We start from the raw sequence: 20,826 nt of genomic DNA, 5'->3' as shown, positions 1-20,826 counted from the left end.
ACTCCCCCCCAAACCATCTAAGACTTTTGAGAAGTGAAAATTGGAAGTGACTTCTGAAGGAGTGGAAACAATTCAAAATACTTTTTAAAAAAGGCAAGAATGAACACATTTCAGAGGCCAGTGGGCAAACAAGCAGAAATGAGTGACCTGAAAGAATGCCACGCATATCCATATTCAGGGTGTGCTGTTTTTTCAACCTTCACATTTTGCCTTTGTAATCATCTGTCAGACGTTAGTGGTTCTTCATAGAACATCTTTGGGATGGACTTTGGAGCCAATGCTAATTGAACAGTTTCTCCAAGTCTCTTGAGTACAAAAACATTTTCAGATATATTAATTTTTTTTTGCCTTTTCTAGGGCTATCTAATCCTTTTGAGCAAACACTTCATCAAAAGGCAGAGTAACATGGGCTCTTTGCATGCAGCATTATTTAGGATATAGAAGGATATCCAGGCATAACTGTAGTACACTAGGTGTTAAAATCATCAGTTCTCATATAGCAGGTAACATGCACATCAGATGGGGTACACACTGGGTGGGCCAAATTAATCCCTAGTGCAGTTCCCTTGACTTGGTTGTAAAATAGGTCATTAACTGGGTAGGATGTGGATTTGAATTGGGAGGATCTAGGAATATATAACTCAGGTGCCATGGTTAGATCATCATCTGATGTAACTTGAGAGATCAGGATGGCCTGGATGCTTCCTGGCAATCTTGCTCTTTATGTTTATGTGCTGATCCTAAGAAACTCTTACATCCAAACCAATTCAAGAAGACTGAGAACCAATGAATTTATCACGTAGCTAGAAAAGCATCTCAGAGGTTTGTTGGGAAGCCATGTAAGCTGGCTATCCATGACATCCTTTCCCTTAAGAGACTTAGCCCAGTATTCGTATTCCTATAATTCTTACTGTTTTCCACGGAGTCACCAACTGAGATTGGGGCCCTGCTGTGTTAGGCTCAAATGCATTAAGAGACAGTCCCAGCCCTGAAAAGCTTATAGCCTATATCAGTGGTGGGCAGCCCGCGGGCCGCACGTGGCACATCAGGGTAATCCGCTGGTGGGCTGCAAGACAGTTTGTTTATATTGACCATCCAGGGTTCGTCATTCCTGGCCAATGGGAGCTCTGGGAAGTGGATGATTAGGGCACTCCCCTGGTATGTGGAAGGATCCCAGTTCAAGTCTGCTTAATTCAGAGCAGGGAATTAAATCTGCCTCTCCTATGTTTCAGATGAGTGCCCTGACCACTGGGCTGTTGGCTATTCTGGAATGGATCTCTCTCTCTCTCTGATTTCTGCCAGAAAGTCCATCCTGGACCTGAAAAAGTTTTGTCAAAGCTAATATATTTCAGTGAATAAACATTTTCTGACCAGAAAAACAACATTTACTGAAAATTTCACAACCATTTCTAGTTAGAACCCAGGTGGTGGGCAACCTGTGGCCCGGCAGGGTAATCCGCTGGTGGGCTGCCACTGTTCTCTCCAGTAGACCAAACTGTCTCCTAGCCAGATGTTCTTAGAATTCACCTTTGTTCACAGACAAATGCAGGGAAATCAAGCAGCAGAGAGAAAGATTAGATCACAGCTGGAGAGAGAGGGACTTTAGGTTCAAGGATGACAGAACTCAGTGAGACGCAAAGGAGTTATCTGGAACCTTAATAAGCACGTTGCCTCTACTACAGATACACCAAAGAATCATCAGCAGAGTTTTCCAGAGCGGTGAAGTGTCTGGTTAATCCAGACTTTCTCATCTTTAGACAAGCTCATGGTTGGTGCATTATAGGTTATGTTCATCTTTTCTAAAATTCCATCCTGTTAGAACATGTCTGTCTTGCACCAGGAAGATGGAAGAAACATCCATGGACAGTCAGAAATTCGTGGATAAATTGACTCCCATTTTGGGCTTATATCAGACCTGCTTATCTTGACGCTTCAGAATTTTTGAGATGGAGTCAGAATTATATGTACATTTCAGAGTAATTTCTGGAGAGCTTATCCAACTTCCCTTATTTGTGTGCTCCTTCTGGGGATGAGAACTGGCTTATCAAATATGTTGTTTCTTTAACTGTGCTCCAATTTAAAAAAATCCAGCCGCAACTATAAAAGAAAAGATGCCATATATCTTTCAGTACCATCAATAATAAAGTAATAAATAAAAAGATAATAATACCCTTCTTTTATACAGTGCTTTGCATCAGCAGATCTCAAAGCACTTTACAAAGATCAGTGAATGTACTGAGACTAAATAAAAGGTAAACTTTTCCAATCATCATAAAGGCAAATGAGGGGGAATTGGCACGCCTCTCTACAGAGAAAATATTGCCTGTTTAATTGCTATTAAACAACAGTAATGCTTCCAAGTTTAATAGCAAGAACAAGCTGAACTCTCTGATGCACTTGGTATGTGTATAAAATGTCAGTTTGCAAGAGGATATAAAGCTTGCAGCTGTCACAGTATGCGGTCCACCAAGCAACCCACAGGATGTAATAGTTCTGAGTTTTTTAACTGTTTCCACTCAGACAGAACAGAACTCTGGTATCTGTGCAGATGACCAGAGCACACTTAATGACTAAATGTTTCCCTTGACCCTATTGCTTTAACCCTAAAAATGTCAGGCCACTTTATTTTCACTACAGTCTGTGAGCTCTAGCATTCAAACTTCTTTCATGGTTTTAATTCTGCTTGTGCAGGCAAATTTGGGTAGGCAGCTCTGATTAATCAAAGACTGGCTTCCCTTCTCCCCAACTCTAATGTGTCACCTTCTCTTTCCTGTACTCAAGAAACAGAACATGTTGACAAATTAACCAATATTTCATTAAAATGAAGTGCTATAAACAATTATTTCAAATATTTGCATTGTTTCTCACTACTGAGTAACATTCTTCTGAAAATATTTTCCTTGACTAAAGGCTATTTCCCCACTGTGCATCTTTAGCTCTCGCTTCAATATTTTTTTCTTCTATATCTGCAGCGTGTTGACTTGAATTAAACTATAAGCTCCCAGATATATTGTGATGTTGCAGTGTCTGGTAGAATGGAAGTAATGTGATATAGTATCAGCTATAAGTGTGATAAATGTTCATAATGTGGTACCTACTCCAATAGACAAAACAAAGTTATTTCTTTCAGCTCCCTGGGTTACAAGTTTCCTTAATTCAGTGCTCTTTCTGGAAATTTCTCTGGACATCTGGCCTTAATTTGGTTTTAAATCTGATCTACCTCAGATTCCAGTGAGTTTGGTGGACTTGATCTCCTCACTTTGTTACACTTGTCAGTCTATGGTCACGAGATAGACCCATGACTAGAATAGCAGGAGAGTTGAAGGTGATGAGTAATAAATTCAGTCCTATGAAAGGCCTGTACCACATAAAAGTATTCGCTCAGTGGGGAAAATATTGGCGGTTTGTCCTTGTTTTGCTCCTTTATTATGTATATACAGCTAAAAAGCTTGGGGAAGGGGATTGGGTTTTTTTAAAGGGTTTTTTTTTTTGTAATGTTTGTTTCTTATCTTAAAAATATAACAAAAGTGCCAGGTGTGATCTTCCCTTGGTTTTGCTGGAGGTCTTAGCTGGGGAATCTAGAAATGTGGATTCAGACCTTTTTCAGCCCTTGACTGTAGGGACAGGAATGTTAAAGTTCTAACAAAGACAGTATTTCTTCTGTCTACTGATAGGGGGCTTGAGTTAAATAGGTATTGCCAAAAGCAGACAAAATACAGAGTTTTAGACAGTCTTAATAATGATCACTTTCCCTCTCACTCATATTTTGTTTTGGTCTTTGTGATCTTGTCATAAACCTGTTAGTTCTCCATTCATCCATAGAGTCTTCAAGGAAAAATAGGGAAGGGTAGACGCAGAGTTGAATTTCCCATCTGGAAACAAGCAGGAAAAAAGCTCTTCTAGCCCTTCTTTATATTTCATAAAGAACCAAAAAGGCACAAATTCATTTCCATTCCCTCAGCAGGTCACCTTTAAGCCACGCAGTGGAGAGGGGAGTGAAGCAGCTGCACGGGGAATTGGATGCTGTGCATCCTCCTCCTCCAGACTAACTCTGAATAGACCAGGATGTTGGAGGAATCTTTTTAGGCAGGCCAGGGGATCCATGACTACATATCCAGTGGCCCCAACCCTGCATAGAGGAGGGCAATGGCTGCTTTTCCATCGACTGGAATAGTGATGGTGAAGGGTCTGCTCTTTAGCTCTGTGGACTACCTAAAGACAGGAGGGGTGGTAAATTTCATACTCGTGGAGTTGTCATCACAAGGGCTGATTACTTGGGCTTTGTCCAGGCAGGGGGACAAATTTCACCCTGGGTGACTTGCAGTGGAAAGCTGAATTGTCAACATTGAACAGCGTGTGCTATGAAGTGTGCCTGGCTATCATCAGAGATACCAGTTCCTGAACAATAAATGAGCTAATTTGTTCCCAAAAATTGTTGACTTACAGATAGTAGAACCAGTACCAAAGTAAAGCTATGTGAGAGTCTAGTAGAGTCTAATTAAACAGGTGTCACAAGAATGTAGCTGCTGAAATACACCAGATACATTCTATGGTCTAGATTAATTGGTTTTAAAAAAATATACTGATAAAAAATTGTTGGATTATATTTCTCATGCGTGATGGCCAAGAATGTGAAAGTTTCCCACAGTACTGGCTGTGAGAATTGCTATTGAAATGTTAGTTTAAAACATTTATTAAGACACTTTCTAGTGACGAATGAACTGTTTTGGTGTGTTAGCCGCACGCAGCCGTATTTACAGCTGAGCCTTTACTCATCCTCCACTGTGCAAATTGCATCTCTACATAAACATGCCTGTGCTTTCCAAGTGCAAACACCAAATGTGAGCACTTGAACAATCCTAATACGTGTGCATGTCTCGGGGTTAGAATCTGCATCCAAAAAACCCACTAGGAGAGGAGATTTACCATTGACATGCACACAGGTGTTAAGACTGTTCTGCAGCACACACAGTTTTGGACCTGTGACATTTGGGTGCATTTATGAGCCTGCAGTTTGGCCCATGCACAGTGGAGCTGGGGGATGAAGATGTACTTGACCCAGCAGAATTTTGCTCATCTTCGTTTAGCTAATCTGCAAATCCAGTAATTCTTACAAAATAACTTAAATTGTCATAGCAATGTGCTGTAGTGATTGTACTAAGGCATTGTTACTTTCTCAAAATATACAGTGCACACATACCATGAACTATCTGAACTACACCTGTCTAGAATAATGTGCAAGGCCTCCCTGTGATTTTGTTGTAGTTACTCACTGATGTCTGAATACTGCAAACTGATCTGCATGGGTAGATATCACTCATGCCAACTGGAAGTGTTATGGATGCAGGGGTTTGCCCAAGCTGATGAGTTTGCAGGACCTGAGTCTAATTTAGAAAGTCGGTAATCCACAGTGGACTTCCCTGTCAGTGCAAATTAGCAATGTTCTGTTGTGCTATGTACTGAAATTTAGGAAGATCCCAGTCTGAGAGGAGGATAGTTCAACTTTTATTTCTGTACCATACACAGACACATAACTTCTCTTTTGCTAACAATAAATATCTTTTTCAAGTAGATTAATAATATTATATGATTAACCCAAATGACTTTATGGGAAGAGTGCAAAAATAGAACAGAAATATCATTAACAACTCCATATTAGGGATTCTTTCACCTCATAATGCACAGAGTACATAAAACATTCCTTCACCAGCCTATTCTCAGCGAGCCAGACACATTTTTATTCCTTTCTCTTTTTCTGAGGTGCAAATCCTGCTCTCCCCATTTCCTCTTCCCATGGGCTATAGAGAGTCATAATTGCAGTGTGACTGGGGGCAGGTTATCCGAATCTGACACAGGGGTGTGCATTCCCTATATGTTTATGAGGCTTCTAGGTGCTATGGCAATACAAATAATAGATAAAAATAGTTGACAATCCATTTCCCCATGCAGAGACGCAGGGAACAATTACAATTTGTTTGTGTTTCTGCTCCCAATCCTGATTGCCAGGATTCCTCCTCCGCCTCCAAACCCTATCATTCTTTTCAGTACACAGCTCATCCAGATTTGCCTTAAGTACTTTATTAAGGCTTATTTAATGGGATGCTCCATCTTTTATTCCTTAATCTTGGTCTGTTTTGTGTCCACATTGCAAGAAAATATACATTAGGCAGGAACCAAAGCTGTCTCACTTGTAACTAAACTACATTTACTTAACTAAGAAAATTATTTTGACTGAATTTTTTTCAGTGGGACAAGAACTTAGCAGTCTTTTTGTTTTATGTTGCTCGGTGACTAAAATTGAAACAGCAGAAGAAAATGAATGTTATTAATACAGTATGTGGTATAGTTTGCCCTAGGTATTATCTTTACTCTTTTTAAAATCAGGTTTTAGGAATTTCTAATAGCTGAGACTATTGGGGAGTGGGGAAGAAATGTTGAAACCAAACAGCAAAACTATAAATAAAAATAAAATCTTATTATGTGCAGCAAATCAGGGAAAAAGCACAGCTCAATGTGATTTGGTTTTTTGACACTCAAGGTGTGATCAGAGATTACTTACCAACCACAGAAGAGTGGGAAGTGAGTTAATTACAATTTTGCTCCCTTTCACAGAATGAAATGTCTCCCAGTTTGATACAGGGTATTATTTGTGCACCTTCTTTTTCATTAGAGTTCTGTCATGTACTTTCTACTGCTTCTGTCTAACTAACCCTGAGCTTCAAAAAATCCTGATTACAGTAGTTTAATCTTATGCTCTTCTGTATTTGAACTTAATATAGCTACATTTAATATAAGAATATAAATTGCATTTACTATAAGATTAGGGACTGCTTTTTGGTGCATGGCAAGATTGTGCTAAAATTTAGTGTGCATTTAGATGCTTTTTGTTTTGGAAAGAACCGTAGTGGTGACACTTCGGCATGGTTCCACACTCAGGTTTATTATCAAGATGTGTATTCCCATGTGTCTTAGTCAGCTATGGTTCCTGGTGGAACACAAGTTCCACCTGTGATCCAATCATATATCATGGTTTCTTCTTGCCCTTCCATGTTCGTGTCTCTGTGGCTCTCTTGGTTCTAAAGCTGCTAGTGCTTATATTTGCCAGTGAGGAGTTTGAGCTCCACTTAAAAAAAAAAGTTACTTAAGGTGAAAAAAGGCTGCTGTCCTCTCCCCTACCTGCCACCTCTGAACAGAGCTAGTTGGGATGGGGCAGGAGGTGTGTGCCTGCAGATCACTGGCATGGTGACCTGGAGAGAGGTACTTTGGCTGATTCCACAGAGGCATTGGGTGACTTCCAGCAGAGCTGTTAAGGAGGGCCATGGAAGTGATTCTAGGGCCAGGTATGCACCTCTGCAGGGTGTGGAAATACTTTCTCATGGGTGCTAAAAACCCAGTTGACTGGTATTAGGAAAAAAGAGTGGATAGAAAGGTACCATGAGACTAACACAGAAAACAGAAGCCACCTTTAGAACAATTTCTATCCCCCCGTTTTTCCTAACCATTCCCCTTCAATTTTCTTACATACTTCAACCGTCTGAACTAATAAATGCTTTAATTTTGTTGAACCCTAACCTGTTCTTTTCTCTCTCTAAGCTTCTGTTGAGAAATATAACATCATCTGCTACAGGTGATGCATAGGTCTGACAAGTTAGACAGGTCAAAATCCCACAGGGATTCATTGTCTTGCTGCTGCGGGAGCCTGCTGAGAAAACTGGCTGTGGCAGGAGACAGCGCATTGCTGAAATGGTTCGGCTCCTGCAGCAGTCAAATGTGATTTGTGTTGTCGTGGTGCTCTTCCTGGTTGCCATAACTACTCTTGGATTTTGATATGTTTGTCACATTTCTCGATGAAACAGGAAGGCTCTCTTGGATAATCTTAGCCCTCAGGTGCTGAATCTGAAGTCTGAATTCTTCTTGCACCATCAGACATCGCTTAGGGCACAAACAAGGCTCCACCATCCTTGTCTGTTCTGAGCCACTCTTCGCGTGCCCTTTGTTGTTAAGTCCCAAAAGTTTTCCAACTCATGGTACTATGTGATAGAAGGATTTTTTTCAATCAGCTCCTTTTGTCTGTTCCTGCAGCTGCCCAGTGGCATGCCTGCCACAGCAAATGTTCTGGTTTTATTCTTTATACATGTCCTGGATATTGCCATCTTCTTTTCTGGATAACTCTAGAGATAAGGAGTTGTTGAGCTCCCTGACAAATCTTAGATTTTGTTATAAATTCATTTCAAAATACCTAGTATTTTCCTGAGGCATTTGCTTTCAAAGGCATTTGGACATCTGTCTGTACCTTTAATAGATTTTCTTCAGGCACTGGGCCATTTTCAAAACTGGAAAGAGGAAAAAGTCAGTTTGGCAGCTGGAGGGAGGGAGGACAAAGATGGTGGGGTTGGTGGAGTCTCTGATTTGTGTGGCTCTGAGGCTCCATAAACATGGCACTTCTGCCATCATGGTAGACTTGAAGTTCTGAGAAGCTTCTGAGGAAATGAGTCAGAAGCTAAGTTAGAATTTATCTTTTCTCTTAAAGGCATCTTCTTCCTTTCCTATACCTTCATGCTGTCTTATATAAGGTGATGCTGCCAATCCTTGCAAATATGTCTGACCTCTGTAAGTAGGTGTATCATCGTGAGCATTTGACAGCTTTTGTGAAGAAACCCAAAGCAAGGTTAATCCAATGTGTGCTTATGTGCATATTTTAGGATAGATTTTCAAATAATGGCTTTCCTTTAAATGGGTACAATTTTGCTCCTTCAGTTAGTTTCATATACAATTTAGGTCATGTAAGTGATTAATTACCGAACTATACCTGCCTTTCAGTTATATAGATATTTAAGTGTCCTAAATCGCATGCTCAAAAAGGAAAGCCCAATTAAAACTGATAATCAGGGCCTCTGTTTAAAATACTACAACAGGATATGAATTAGGTCTGTTCAAAAGATTGTTATTACAGTATGTATAGATTTTGATTTGAACTAGTTTAGTGAAGTAGAACCTTACTGATTGACATTGATGACTGGGAACACTGTGGTGCTTTACCCGGTTTTGAGAATTAACGAGAAAATGAACACACACACACACTCACTCACTCACAGCATCACAGAATGTATTTGTGCATTTATTTTGGCAAGCATAATTTGTACTGTCATGTAGTGTAATAGTATTTGTAGTGACAAGTGTATTTGCAATTTATGATAATACTTCAGTAAAATTGGTAACACTGAAGAGTAAATGTGCAATAGATTATTTTGTACGATTAGTGCTCCCTGTAGCAATCTTTACTGAGACTACTGTTTGTTCCTTTTGAGAGAATTATTGGGTTTATAGATTAGCAGAGGGAGAATTAGCAAGAGTCTATTGTACAGAATCTCTGAGTGAAGCTAGACTTTTACAGTGAAAGGTAATGTTTTGGTCTTGCCCATATATTTCCTGATTCAGAATAACAAATAGGTAATGTTTATTTGCCTGTGGTGACAAAAGGAATAAAACAAATTGTACTTATATTTTCTTTCTGCTGCTGGATGCAAATAACATGAGTTCATTTCCACCATAATACCATTTAACTCCCCATGAAATGCTTTGAAACCAGAGGGCCAAATTTATCTCTCAGCTCTGCTGGTGTAAAGCGGAAGTTAACTTGCTTGTCTTCAGGAGAGTTGTTCAGGATTTACACCAGCATAGTCAAGAGCAGAATCTGGACCACACAGTGTAATACATTTTTGTGCCACATGAATTCCTTTTTGTTTGCCAGGATGTAATTCTTTGTTTTTTTCAATGAAGATTGCAGGAGGCCACTTGTCCAAGGGAGCTCTGATAAAACAAAATGAATTAGCCCTATTTTTCTGATTCATCAGCTGTCACATGGTTGGTTTAGAGACCAAAAAGAAATTGCATATTTGCACTGTTTAAACAAATATATTTAACTCTTTAGCAAAAACTGGAGAATGATCCTACGTGTCTTGCGTTTTCAAATATTTTCCTTCCTGCTTTTCTTAACTTGCAGAAATGATCTAACTTTGTAAAGAAACAACACCACAAAACACCATTTTAAAAATTGTCACACATCAAGCGATAATCCTAACAGTTGATTTTTCTTCTCCAGGGAGTTGAAGTGCAGACAGATTATATTCCACTGTTGAACTCTCTTGCGATATATGGTTGGCAGCTGACTTGTGTGCTTCCTACTCCGATTGTAAAGACAAACAGGTACTGTGTGGGCACTACATTTTGGTTAAGGAAGCCTCTGTATCAGCATGATAGTTTGTGCTAACAGCTCCCCATTCTCCTAGCACATAGTTCCCTGCACATGTGCAGTAAACTATCCAGGAAAGCCACATTGCAGCTGCCACTGGGCCAGTCTGAGCATTTCTGTCCCCACCTCAGCCCTGCCACGAATCTTGCTGGGCAGGAAGGGGGTGAGGGTGCTGCCAGACTTGTATGTGGCGTGCCGGGTTGCAGGTGTAAGTTGTTAGCTCCATTTAAAAAATAAACTAACTAACTGTAGTCCCATTTGTAGAGTGGTGTGGCCTAGCAGTAGAAGCACATGTTGTCTTTCATCAGTAGCTATCAGAACAGTGTGTGTGATGTTACACATCATTTGCTGCAGTAGCTCAGCAAAAGTGGGTGAAATAACACTGATAGTACTGTAGTAGCCTTCAAGTGGAATTTCCTTTGTTGGTGTTTTTTCATCATTTTTATATCTACTTTTGCATCATAAGCATAATTATATTAATAGAAATGTAAATAGTTGTAAAACATTCTTAATGGAGACTGGCTAAAAATACAGGCATGTAACAGCAATTGATTCTTACTACTGCACATTCCAGAACTGCTATTCAAATAGGGGTCTTCATCAGTCATGAATAAAACAAATAGATCAATATGCCAAGTTGTTCTTTATTAAAGTGCCAATATTGTGCCCAGTGGTGTATGAGACACAGATAAAGACAGTTCCTATCCTTGAATTCTTACAGTCTATAAAGACCAAACATGCTGGGAAAAACCAGTGGAAGGAGTTATTCTAATCTAATGTTTTTCATACACTTTTGAATAAATCAGTGGATGAAAAATCACAAATAAGGATTTTTAATCCCCTTTTGTAACATTGTGCTTTGTCCTCCCTTCTTTCCACTCCTTTCTGTGAACCATTTTATTATTGCCTCCATAAAATGCTTCAGATTGGTCGTTAGTGCTGATTAATGCCCAGCCTGAGTGATGCAGGCATTTAGCTTTGCCTTGTGCTTCACTACACACCCGAGTTGTGCATTAATCAGTGCTATCACTATTGCTGAATCTGTCAGCTCTTATTGCTTAGCTAGGAAAAGCACACTGCAATGTGTAATTGACATTGTAGTGCACATAAAGATTATAGTGCGTGTCACATAGACTGATTTTTTTTTCAAAAACTTTATTCTGTGTTGACAGTTGAATTCTAAAACATTTGGCGGAAAAAAACATCAGCGATTGAACTGGGATTTTAGGTGCATCAAATTAGACATGAGCCTAAATTAGGCTGATGCTTCCCAGCAAATACCATTCTATCCATACACACTTGAGACAGTCAGATGTTTTGGTCATTTCTGGTGGTTCTCGTTTGCCCAGTTTAAGCAAATGACTGAGGTATTTCTTGTATTTTGAATCCTACTTTGTATGAGCTTGACTCATTTTCAGGATTATGTTTTACAGGGAGGGGAATTTAGCCACTAAGCAGATTGTCTTTCTTCAGAGACCCTCTCTACCCCAGAAAGCAAAGAAGAAAGAATCTAAGGTAAATGACCCTGAATTCCTGTGTACGTTTATCGTGGCAGTACTCTAATACTCGAAACTGCTGTGGAAAATCAATTAAAGATTTCTAATGGCTTAGAAGGTTTGCTGAATATTATCAGAACACTTTAGAACTCTGATGTGAACTATTAACGCGAGGAAATAACAAAATACTCAAAGGACATGAAAGGTTCTGTCCATTACTCTTCCTTCCATTGGAGGGAGCTAGAGACTATGTGGTCTACTAAAAACAGTAAACACAGTGAGGAATTGGAGTGGGATTTAGGAGATGTAGGCTCAGTTCCTAGCTGTGCCACAGACTTCCTATGTGATCTTGGGCAAGTCACTTTACATCTCTCTCTGCCCCTGTTCATGATTTGTACAATGGGGACCATAATATTTCCTTTCTCTCACCTTTTGTCTGCCTTATCCATTAAGATTGTAAACTTTTGGGGGCAGAGGACTGTCTCTTGCTATATTTTTGGACAGTCTAGTAGAGTGAGGCCTTAATCTCAGTTGGAACTTCTAGGTGCTTCTGTAATATAAATAAATACTAACATATGAGATTGGGAGAATATCACTAACCTATAAAAACAGGGGTAGGCAACCTCAGTGACACTCACACTGCCCAGGTCCTGGGCAGAGTCGGGAGGCTCTGCATTTTAATTTAATTTTAAATGAAGCTTCTTAAACATTTTAAAAACCTTATTTACTTTACATGCAACAATAGTTTAGTTATATATTATAAACTTATAGAAAGAGACCTTCTAAAAATGTTAAAATGTATTACCGGCACGCGAAACCTTAAATTAGAGTGAATAAATGAAGACTCTGCACACGACTTCTGAAAGGTTACCGACCCCCTGCTATAAAAAGTAACCAAACCAAGCTAGAGTTAATGGAGCATGCAGCTGACAGGTATCAGTGAATCTTCATTTTATTCCCACTTCCCTGAAGTGTTTCACTTCCCTTTATTAAATGAGCAGCAGGCAGAAAGCCTGGCCCAAACATGTCATACTTTAAAAGTTAGGAGAAAATACAGAGATTTTGTACAAGGCAAAAAATGGCAGATTGCCGACCAGCAGGTCTTGTTCACATGTGTTTCACCTTTCCTAACCTGCATGCAAGGGAGCCAAACAAGTGAAATATGAGGATGCAATATAACCCATCTAGTGAAAGCAAGCCATCAGAGGGTGAAGATGCTACTAGTGTTGCCTTCATTTTATTCCTGCTCTATTTACTGCAGCTACACTAACATTAGTTACCAATGCAATGCGATGACACCTTGAGACCTTTCAGAAGTTCAGCTCTTGCAGAATGTTGAGGCTGCTTATTAAAGTGGAGTTGGACATTAGGAGTAGAGCTGGCCAAATCACGGGATTTCCAGTTCACAGGAAATTTTGCAGTTTTAAAATTGGATTTCATTCTGAATGGGAAGTAATTCAGTTTGTTTTTTATTTACTATGAACCAGAAATCCCGCCCAAATTTGTTTCAGAATCACTGACATATGGAGTTTCCAAAGTGAAATCTGCTCCCCAGTCTCAGACAGCTACTGAGTGAAATTGACAGTCTTGTCAGTTTCATCACTATTACTAGCAGCATCAAAACTGATAAAGACTGTCAGTTTCACTGTGCTACTGCCGGGGCTCCCAGGGTCTACAGTTTCAGGGGTAGCCCCGCCACGTGGACCGCTTTTAACAGGATGATTTGTTGCCCAGGATAAGCTTTTTTATGGCTGTTGGGCATCCAGTAGGATGTTCTTGATCAATTACCAATTTTTGTTAACACTTCCCATTTTAAATTTATATTCCCAGTCAGTTATATGGACAATTAATTGCCTTATTCTTTGGAAAGTTGGCCCTCTTAAAGTTCCAAATAAACGTATTACGAGTTGGTGCCATATTCTGTTTGCACAAAGTAAATATAATCAGATCATGCTCACTAGTATCTAGGCAACCACTGATTTTTAGGCCAGCTGTTAAATCATCTTTGGCCATCAGAATGACATCCAGCATTGAGTTCCCTCACCCCATCACTTTGGTTTCAGGAATTTCTGTGTTAAGAAATCATCAGTTATTAATGTTTATAAACTTTAAGGACATTTTTTTACTGGTTACATGAGATGTCCAGCCAGTATCCCCCAGGCTGAAGTCACCCCGATAGTGCATTTTTTCCTTCTACCCTTTATGGACAGATGCCTAAGGAGCAGTTCATCCTGCTCACTTGTGGAACTTGGTGACCGGTAACACATGCCTTCCAGTAGCCCATCTTTGGTTTTACTAGTTAGAACTTTAATTTATAAGCTTTCAAGGTCCTGTGATTCTGAATCCTCTATGACTCAGTTTAACACTTCCCAAGGCTACCCACGATTGAGAGGCACCTCACTACCACCTGTGCTTAGCATGAAGAAGCCTTATCTGGGTCTGTTATGTGTCAACTCCTTGACTCCACCAGCCCTGGGCAACACAAGCACTCCTCTCTCAACCGAGGCAGGCACCACTGGCCCTCTGCTGGTCAGTGATGGGCACACTCCAACTGCCGAGCCCTCCAAGCGTCCCCCAGGAGTGTCTAGCCCTTGATCCATTGGACACTCACAGAGTTCACAGATTTGCTGCTCCCAAAGAAGCAGAGCACTCCAGCTTACCAGTTTCACCTCAGATCACAGTTCCATTTAACGTGCAGCACTTAGTCCTTGGCTACACTGGCGCTTTACAGCGCTGCAACTTTCTCGCTTAGGGGTGTGAAAAAACACACCCCTGAGTGCAGCAAGTTACAGCGCTGCAAAGTGCCAGTGTAAACAGTGCCTCAGTGCTGGGAGCACGGCTCCCAGCGCTGCAAGCTAATCCCCACGGGGAGGTGGAGAACCTGCAGCGCTGGGAGAGCTCTCTCCCAGTGCTGGCACTGCGACCACACTCACACTTCAAAGCGCTGCCGCGGCAGCGCTCCCATGGCAGCACTTTCGAGTTTCGAGTGTAGCCACGCCCTTAGATATATTTATAGGGAAAACACGCAAAAGTTTATTTAACGAAGAGAAGAGATTCAAATGATGGCAAATAGGAATATTGGAAACAAATAGTTACATATAAAATAATTTCATAACTTGCATTCTAGAACCTTGATTTATTGAACAAGTTACTTTCCTGTCTTGTATAGCAAAGCCCATCCCAAAGTCCTCCCAGTGTTTTATAGCCAGGCTCAGTTGCGATCTTCGGTTTGTGAAACAAGTCACACTGCCAGCTTGCCTCCTCAGTGAAAGGTGCAGAGGGGGTACCTGTGCCCCCCACATATACTCCAACAATTAATTCTCTTTACTCATAAACAGGATCCCCCTCCTGCTGTTTTATTTCTTCTTGTAAATTTCCTCTCTTGAAGATTTCACAATCCCTTGATTAGCATTTTGGCACCAGATGCAAATAGATCTGTGTTGTGCCATGGACAATACACAATGCCCAGACAGGGAGATAAGCATTAATTACATCCTGTCTGGAAGGAACCAGTCTGAGTCACATCATCTGGTTACCTGCGTTAAGGCCTAGGCTTTGAGAACATAACTCCTATTAAAGATACATAGCTCCTTAAATATTAACTGTACATGCATTTCAAAATGATTATGATAATCAGTGGACTACTGGCTATCCATAGAGATCTCACTTACCACCCTTTGGTGAATTATTATGTGCATACCTGACGCAGGGGATCCATATAAAACTCTGTGCATCTCCTGTGCCCTATGCCAGTTGGCATCAAGAGGTTCTTGGGTAACACTCCAGTCTCCTGTGTCTTCAATGTAAAGTGCTACCCCTTCCTCTTTTTCCCTCTATTTCTATGGAATACGCTGTAACCATCAGTTTTAATGTTCCAATCACATGAACCATCCCACAAGTTCTAGTAATACCAACCATATCATATTTCTTCTCAAATATGAGCATTTCCAACTCCTCTTGTTTGTAACTTAGGCCTCTAGCATCAGAATATAGATGATTAAAAATGTGTCCCTTACAAGACCCTTTGTACTTGGATTTGTCATATGCATGACACCATGTGGCTGGTTTACATATTTGGGTGTTGGCACCATGATTGCTCCATTAACACCCTCTGCCTTTCATGGTTAGTTTAAAGCCCTCTGAGATACCCTTGCTGGTCTGTCACCCAGGAGATTAGTACCATTTCTACCCCAATATTCCACAAAACCTTCTCCCCTACACCACTTACTTAACCAATTGTTCACTTCTGATATCCTCTTTCTTCTCTCACTTGAGGCATAGGAAGGATTCCCAGAGTCTGGATATTTCTCTCCTTCAGTTCCCTTCCTAGATCCTTGAAGTCTTCCAGGATCTCTGGAATAGTGCCAGATATAGTGTCATTGGCACCAATGTGGATCACCACCTAAAGAATCTCTCCTGTCAACTTCAGAATTTTGTTTATTCCTGTGGTGATGTCCCTTGTCTTTGCTCCTGGAAGGCAATAACAAATTGTCTTGCTGTCCTTCTAGCCCTTGGAGAATGTCCTTTCCATTCTCTTTAGCATGTAATCCCCATTCAGGATTGTCTTGCTCTCTGGCCAGTTGTGGATATGCTCTCTTGAACTTATCTGAGTCCATCTAGTTTGAGCTGGGCAACAGTTCTCAGCTCTTTTCTCTGCTGTCTATAGGTCCTTTGCTCCAATTGGCTCTTGCTGGTTGTTCTTTTCAGACGTCTTACTCAGCACGTAATAGTGACTTGATATATCCAGCTGTGAAGATGCCCTTTGGGTTCTCCTACCTCTGGTGGTGACAAATTTCCTATCTTCATTTCCTTGTCTGCTCTTGTCACCTGATTCTGTTACCTGTGGGATTTGCTGTAGTATTGACCAGAAAATCCTCCGTATCCCTGGTGCTTTGCAAGGTAGTCATCTGTTCCTCAAGACCACAAACCGTCACCTCCATCAGGGCTATTAGCTTGCACTTCATACAGACAAAGTCTCCTCTCTCTTCAGGCAGGAAGCAGAAGATGGCACATCCACTGCAGACCACTGATGACTATCAGACTAGCTGATGACTCTCTATCCTTGTTGTTGAGTCAAAACCGTACTTATAAAGCAAATCCCCCAAACTCCCTCCTGGAAACTCCACTATTAGCTGGTCACTGTCGCCACAGGTGAGATCAGCAAAGATGCTCAAGCTGGATCCCCCTTAATATAAATAAGAGTAAGCTGCTGGCATGGTGTCCTTTATACTGGAATTCACCTCTGCTACTTGGTTAGCCAGAGCTCAGATTTATTATTCTTCTAGGCATGCTGCAAAGCCTGTCTTTCTCAGGCTATTTAGGAGCAGCTGGGCTGAGGGTTGGGGTGGTTATCATCATGGGCAGTGCTTTTGTTTGCTTTGTGAGTTTTAACGAAGAGAATGGGAACCTATAATAGATATTGGTATAAATTCAAATAGATACATCCATAACTAATGAGTCAACGGTAGTGGCAGCTGCAAACCAACAAGTGTGACTGAAAAGATTATTTTTACACATACCATTGAAAAGGTGCATTCAAATTTTAAAAATGTCTATTGATAAGAGATTATTTACATGCAGGAAGTTTGAAATAAATGTAATACAAAAATACAAGTAATAAAATATGATGGTTTTCAGTCAAAGGTTCAAGAAAAATATGGGAGAGGTAAAATCATCCAAATTCATAGTAGTTCTATAAAAAAGCTGTCATTGTTATTCAGCTGCTGATAAACGCCTGACATAAACCACCTTACATTTGAATCAGTTGCTAAGCATTCTGAACAGCACAAAAGCATAGGCATTAAGATCTGATAGCTTTATTTAATTTTTTAAAACTTTTTTTGTAGATAAACACTTGGAGGGGGAAAATATGTGGTGCTGATAAGATTAAAATGAAATTGCAGTGGTGGAAACTAAATCCTTCATATGAACTAGTAAGGTGCTGTGCAATTCAGCCACCTGAGAAGAAAGGAAACATATAAGGAATTGTAAAAACTGTGCAGTAAGACAGCGATAACTGTACCTCTCATTGCTCCATCACAGGCTGCAGATTTAATCTAATTACTCATAAAGTTTATCTGCTGTTTCTTGAGACAAAATCAAGGCTCATTTCAGCAGAAATTAGGCTTCGTGGACATTAAACCCCGTAAAGGCTGACATTAGTTCAGAAGAAACTTTTTAACATTTTGGGCCTGATATGCAGCCTCTACTCACGGAAAACTTCAGATGATTTAAATGGGAATTGCGGGTGCTCAGCACCTCTGAAAATCAGGACACTTTTTTCAAGTGTCTAAATTTAGACACCCGAGTTAAAAAATTGTGGTGTTCTTTTTAATATATTTATATGCAAGATATGTTTAGTGAACAACATCTAGACTCAAAACATAAAAGAATATAGGCTAAATCTAGCTACTGCTAGGGGATTTTTTGCTCCCTCAGAGTTTGGCCAGCTGGAGCATTACTTCAGTGTTATGAAGTAAGGGTTTCAACCATGCCTCTGTATGCTAGCAAGCAATTGCATGTGCAATTAATTGTGGGTATAACATATGAGATTTACACAACTACCTTATCTGTGAGCACAACAGGATCACAAATGGCAGACTTTGTGCTCAGAGTTGTTTGTGGGCTTAAAACTGTAGGTGCAAAATGGAAGGCTGGTTTTCAAAACTTGGCTTGGTAAAGGCTTTTTCTCTAAGATATAGTTTTGGGTGGTCCTCTTGCATCAGATTGCTAAGGAGGGCAAAAGATTTGTGATCATGAGCTATCCTCTTGGTGGTCTCTGGTATAGACCTGTAGCACTGGGAAAATGACTTCTAGACTCTAGCTGGACAGCCAGATAAGGTCCACAGCCTCCTATATTTTATGTTGTATGGAAAGCATGGGTGCCAGAAGAACTGCAAATGTGTGAGGCAAAGCGTCCCTCACCAGCCCAACCTTCCAAGGGCCCTCAAGGGAGCCCTCCCCTCATCAACCTGACCCTCCTGGATTCCCTCCCTTATCTCCCGACTCCTTAGTTTACCCTCTCTGCTGGTGAGCCCTCAGGTGATGGGTTCGTCCCACTTCCTGGATCTGCCCAGTCCCCGATAGGAGCTGCTGCTGCGTTTTTCACAGCTGGCAGGTGAGGGTCCAGCTGTTCGCATGCAACACGATGCAGAGTGGAACCTGAGTGCTGGCATATTGGTGAGGCAATTTGTTTAAATGGTGAAGTAACTAACTACTTGAAAGTTTAGGCTGACTTTGCTTGGCAAGGTGAACTTTTCCCTCAGGGATGAGACAGATAAATCCTTTGTCCTCTGAGTAATTTTCAGACATTTATAAGCACATTACACCTATTAGGGGTCAGGAAGGGATTCTCTCCTCCCCACTGTTTCTTTATTCTTTTAATCCCTCTGAAGCATCAGAGATGGTCACAGCTGGACATGGGACACTGGATGGAGTTGGCCAATGCTCTTAGGTGCTTGGCCTGCTGGTTCTTGCTCAGGATCTAACTGATTGCCATATGTGGGGTCAGGAAGGAATTTTCCCATAGGTCTGATTTAATAGATTCATACATTTTAAGGCCAGAAGAGACCATTATGATTATCTGGTCTGGCCTCCTTTATACTACAGGTCACAGAACATCCCCAACATAATGCTGAGAGCATGTCTTTTAGAAGAACATCCATTCTTGATTAAAATAACTGTCAGTGATGGAGAATCCACCACAACCCCTTGGTACATTGTTCCAATGGTTAATTACTCTTGCCATTAAAAATTTACACCTTATTTCTAGTCTGAATTTGTCTAGCTCAAATTTCCATCATTGGATGTGTTATATCTTCCTCTGCCAGACAACTGAGCCCATTATGAAATATTTGTTTCTCATGTAGGTACTTATGGCTGTAATCAAGTCACCCCTTAATCTTCTCTTTGATAAACTGAATAGAATGAGCTCCTTGAGGCTATTACCATAAAGCCTGTTTTCTAACCATTTAATCATTCTTGTGGCTCTTTTTTGAACCCTTGCCAATTTATCAACATCCTTCTTGAATCGTGGGCATTAATACTGGACACAATATTATTCCTAAGGGAATTCTGTGCCAAAAAAATAAAAATTATGTGCACAATATTTTAAAATTCTACAAAATTCTGCAAGTTTTATTTGTCAATAAATAAATGTGGCTCCAGCATGGTAGTGGGGAGCACAGGTCACTGGCTGCATTGAGTTGGGAGATCACCCTGAAGCCTCCACCTCCCCCAGTACAGGGATTCAGCAGTGAGGCTGCACCTGACCCTGACACAGTGCAAGGGCTGGGCCTGCCCCAGAAACACCCTGGGTTCCTGCCTCTCTTGCCAGGTGTGGCTGGGCAGGCTCAGCCCAGCAGTATCCAAGTGTGGAGGGGCTTAATATGGGGGGATTCAGGTGTGGGGCAATCTGGGTGCGGGCATCACCGGGGGTGGGGTGATGGGGCTTGGCGTGGAGCCTGGGAGTGGGGGCTCAGTGGGGGGGTCTGGGTGCTGGGGGAGTGGGGCTTGATGGGTGGGGGTCCAGATGCATCTGGTTGGGGCTCAGTGGGGTTGGGGTCTGGGGGTGGGGGCCTTGTCAGAGGGGTCCAGCTGTATGGCAGTAGGGCTTGTCAGGGTGCGGGTTCGATAGGCTTGCTTAATGGGGGAACCCCAGCTGCTGCCAAGGGGTCACAGCATGTCAGGCTCCCACTTCCCCACGTGATTCCTTTTTCTTCTCCATTCCCCTCCCCCTGCCCTATTCCACCCCCCTTCCTTTCCCACTGCCTCTCCCCCCTATCTCCTTAGGCCCCTTCCCTCATTTCTCCCACCCCCTGTTACTGAGTCCCACCACGGGCACTCATTCCACAGGAAATAGGAAGGCTCCCCAAAAAACTGCACACATGGTCCCCCTCCACCTCCGCAGCGCAGCTTCCCTGACATTTTCTGCAGGAAAAAGCAAGAATTCTGTAGGGAGGGCTGTTTTCTGCAGGTACACAGAATCTCCCCAGGAGTAACAATATTCAAGCAGTGGGTGCACAAGTCTCAAATACAGATGTAAAGTAACCTCTCTGCTCTTACTCTTTCTTGAGATTC

At 41.3% G+C, this 20,826-nt stretch overlaps 1 protein-coding gene across 4 annotated transcripts in view; it reads left to right on the top strand.

Annotated features, from left to right (window-relative positions):
* RFTN1 (raftlin, lipid raft linker 1) overlaps positions 1 to 20,826 on the top strand; it is a 118,372-nt gene that overhangs the window by 94,379 nt on the left and 3,167 nt on the right. For all 4 annotated transcript variants that reach the window (XM_050938411.1, XM_050938412.1, XM_050938410.1 and 1 more), the window contains exons 8-9: positions 10,103 to 10,206; positions 11,686 to 11,767. In XM_050938411.1, coding sequence (XP_050794368.1) covers positions 10,103 to 10,206; positions 11,686 to 11,767 — 186 coding nt within the window. The remainder of the gene's footprint in view (positions 1 to 10,102; positions 10,207 to 11,685; positions 11,768 to 20,826) is intronic.

This window comes from Gopherus flavomarginatus, chromosome 2, assembly GCF_025201925.1.
Source record: "Gopherus flavomarginatus isolate rGopFla2 chromosome 2, rGopFla2.mat.asm, whole genome shotgun sequence".
Taxonomy (NCBI): Eukaryota; Metazoa; Chordata; order Testudines; family Testudinidae; genus Gopherus; species Gopherus flavomarginatus.
This window is presented reverse-complemented; position numbering and strand designations above follow the sequence as displayed.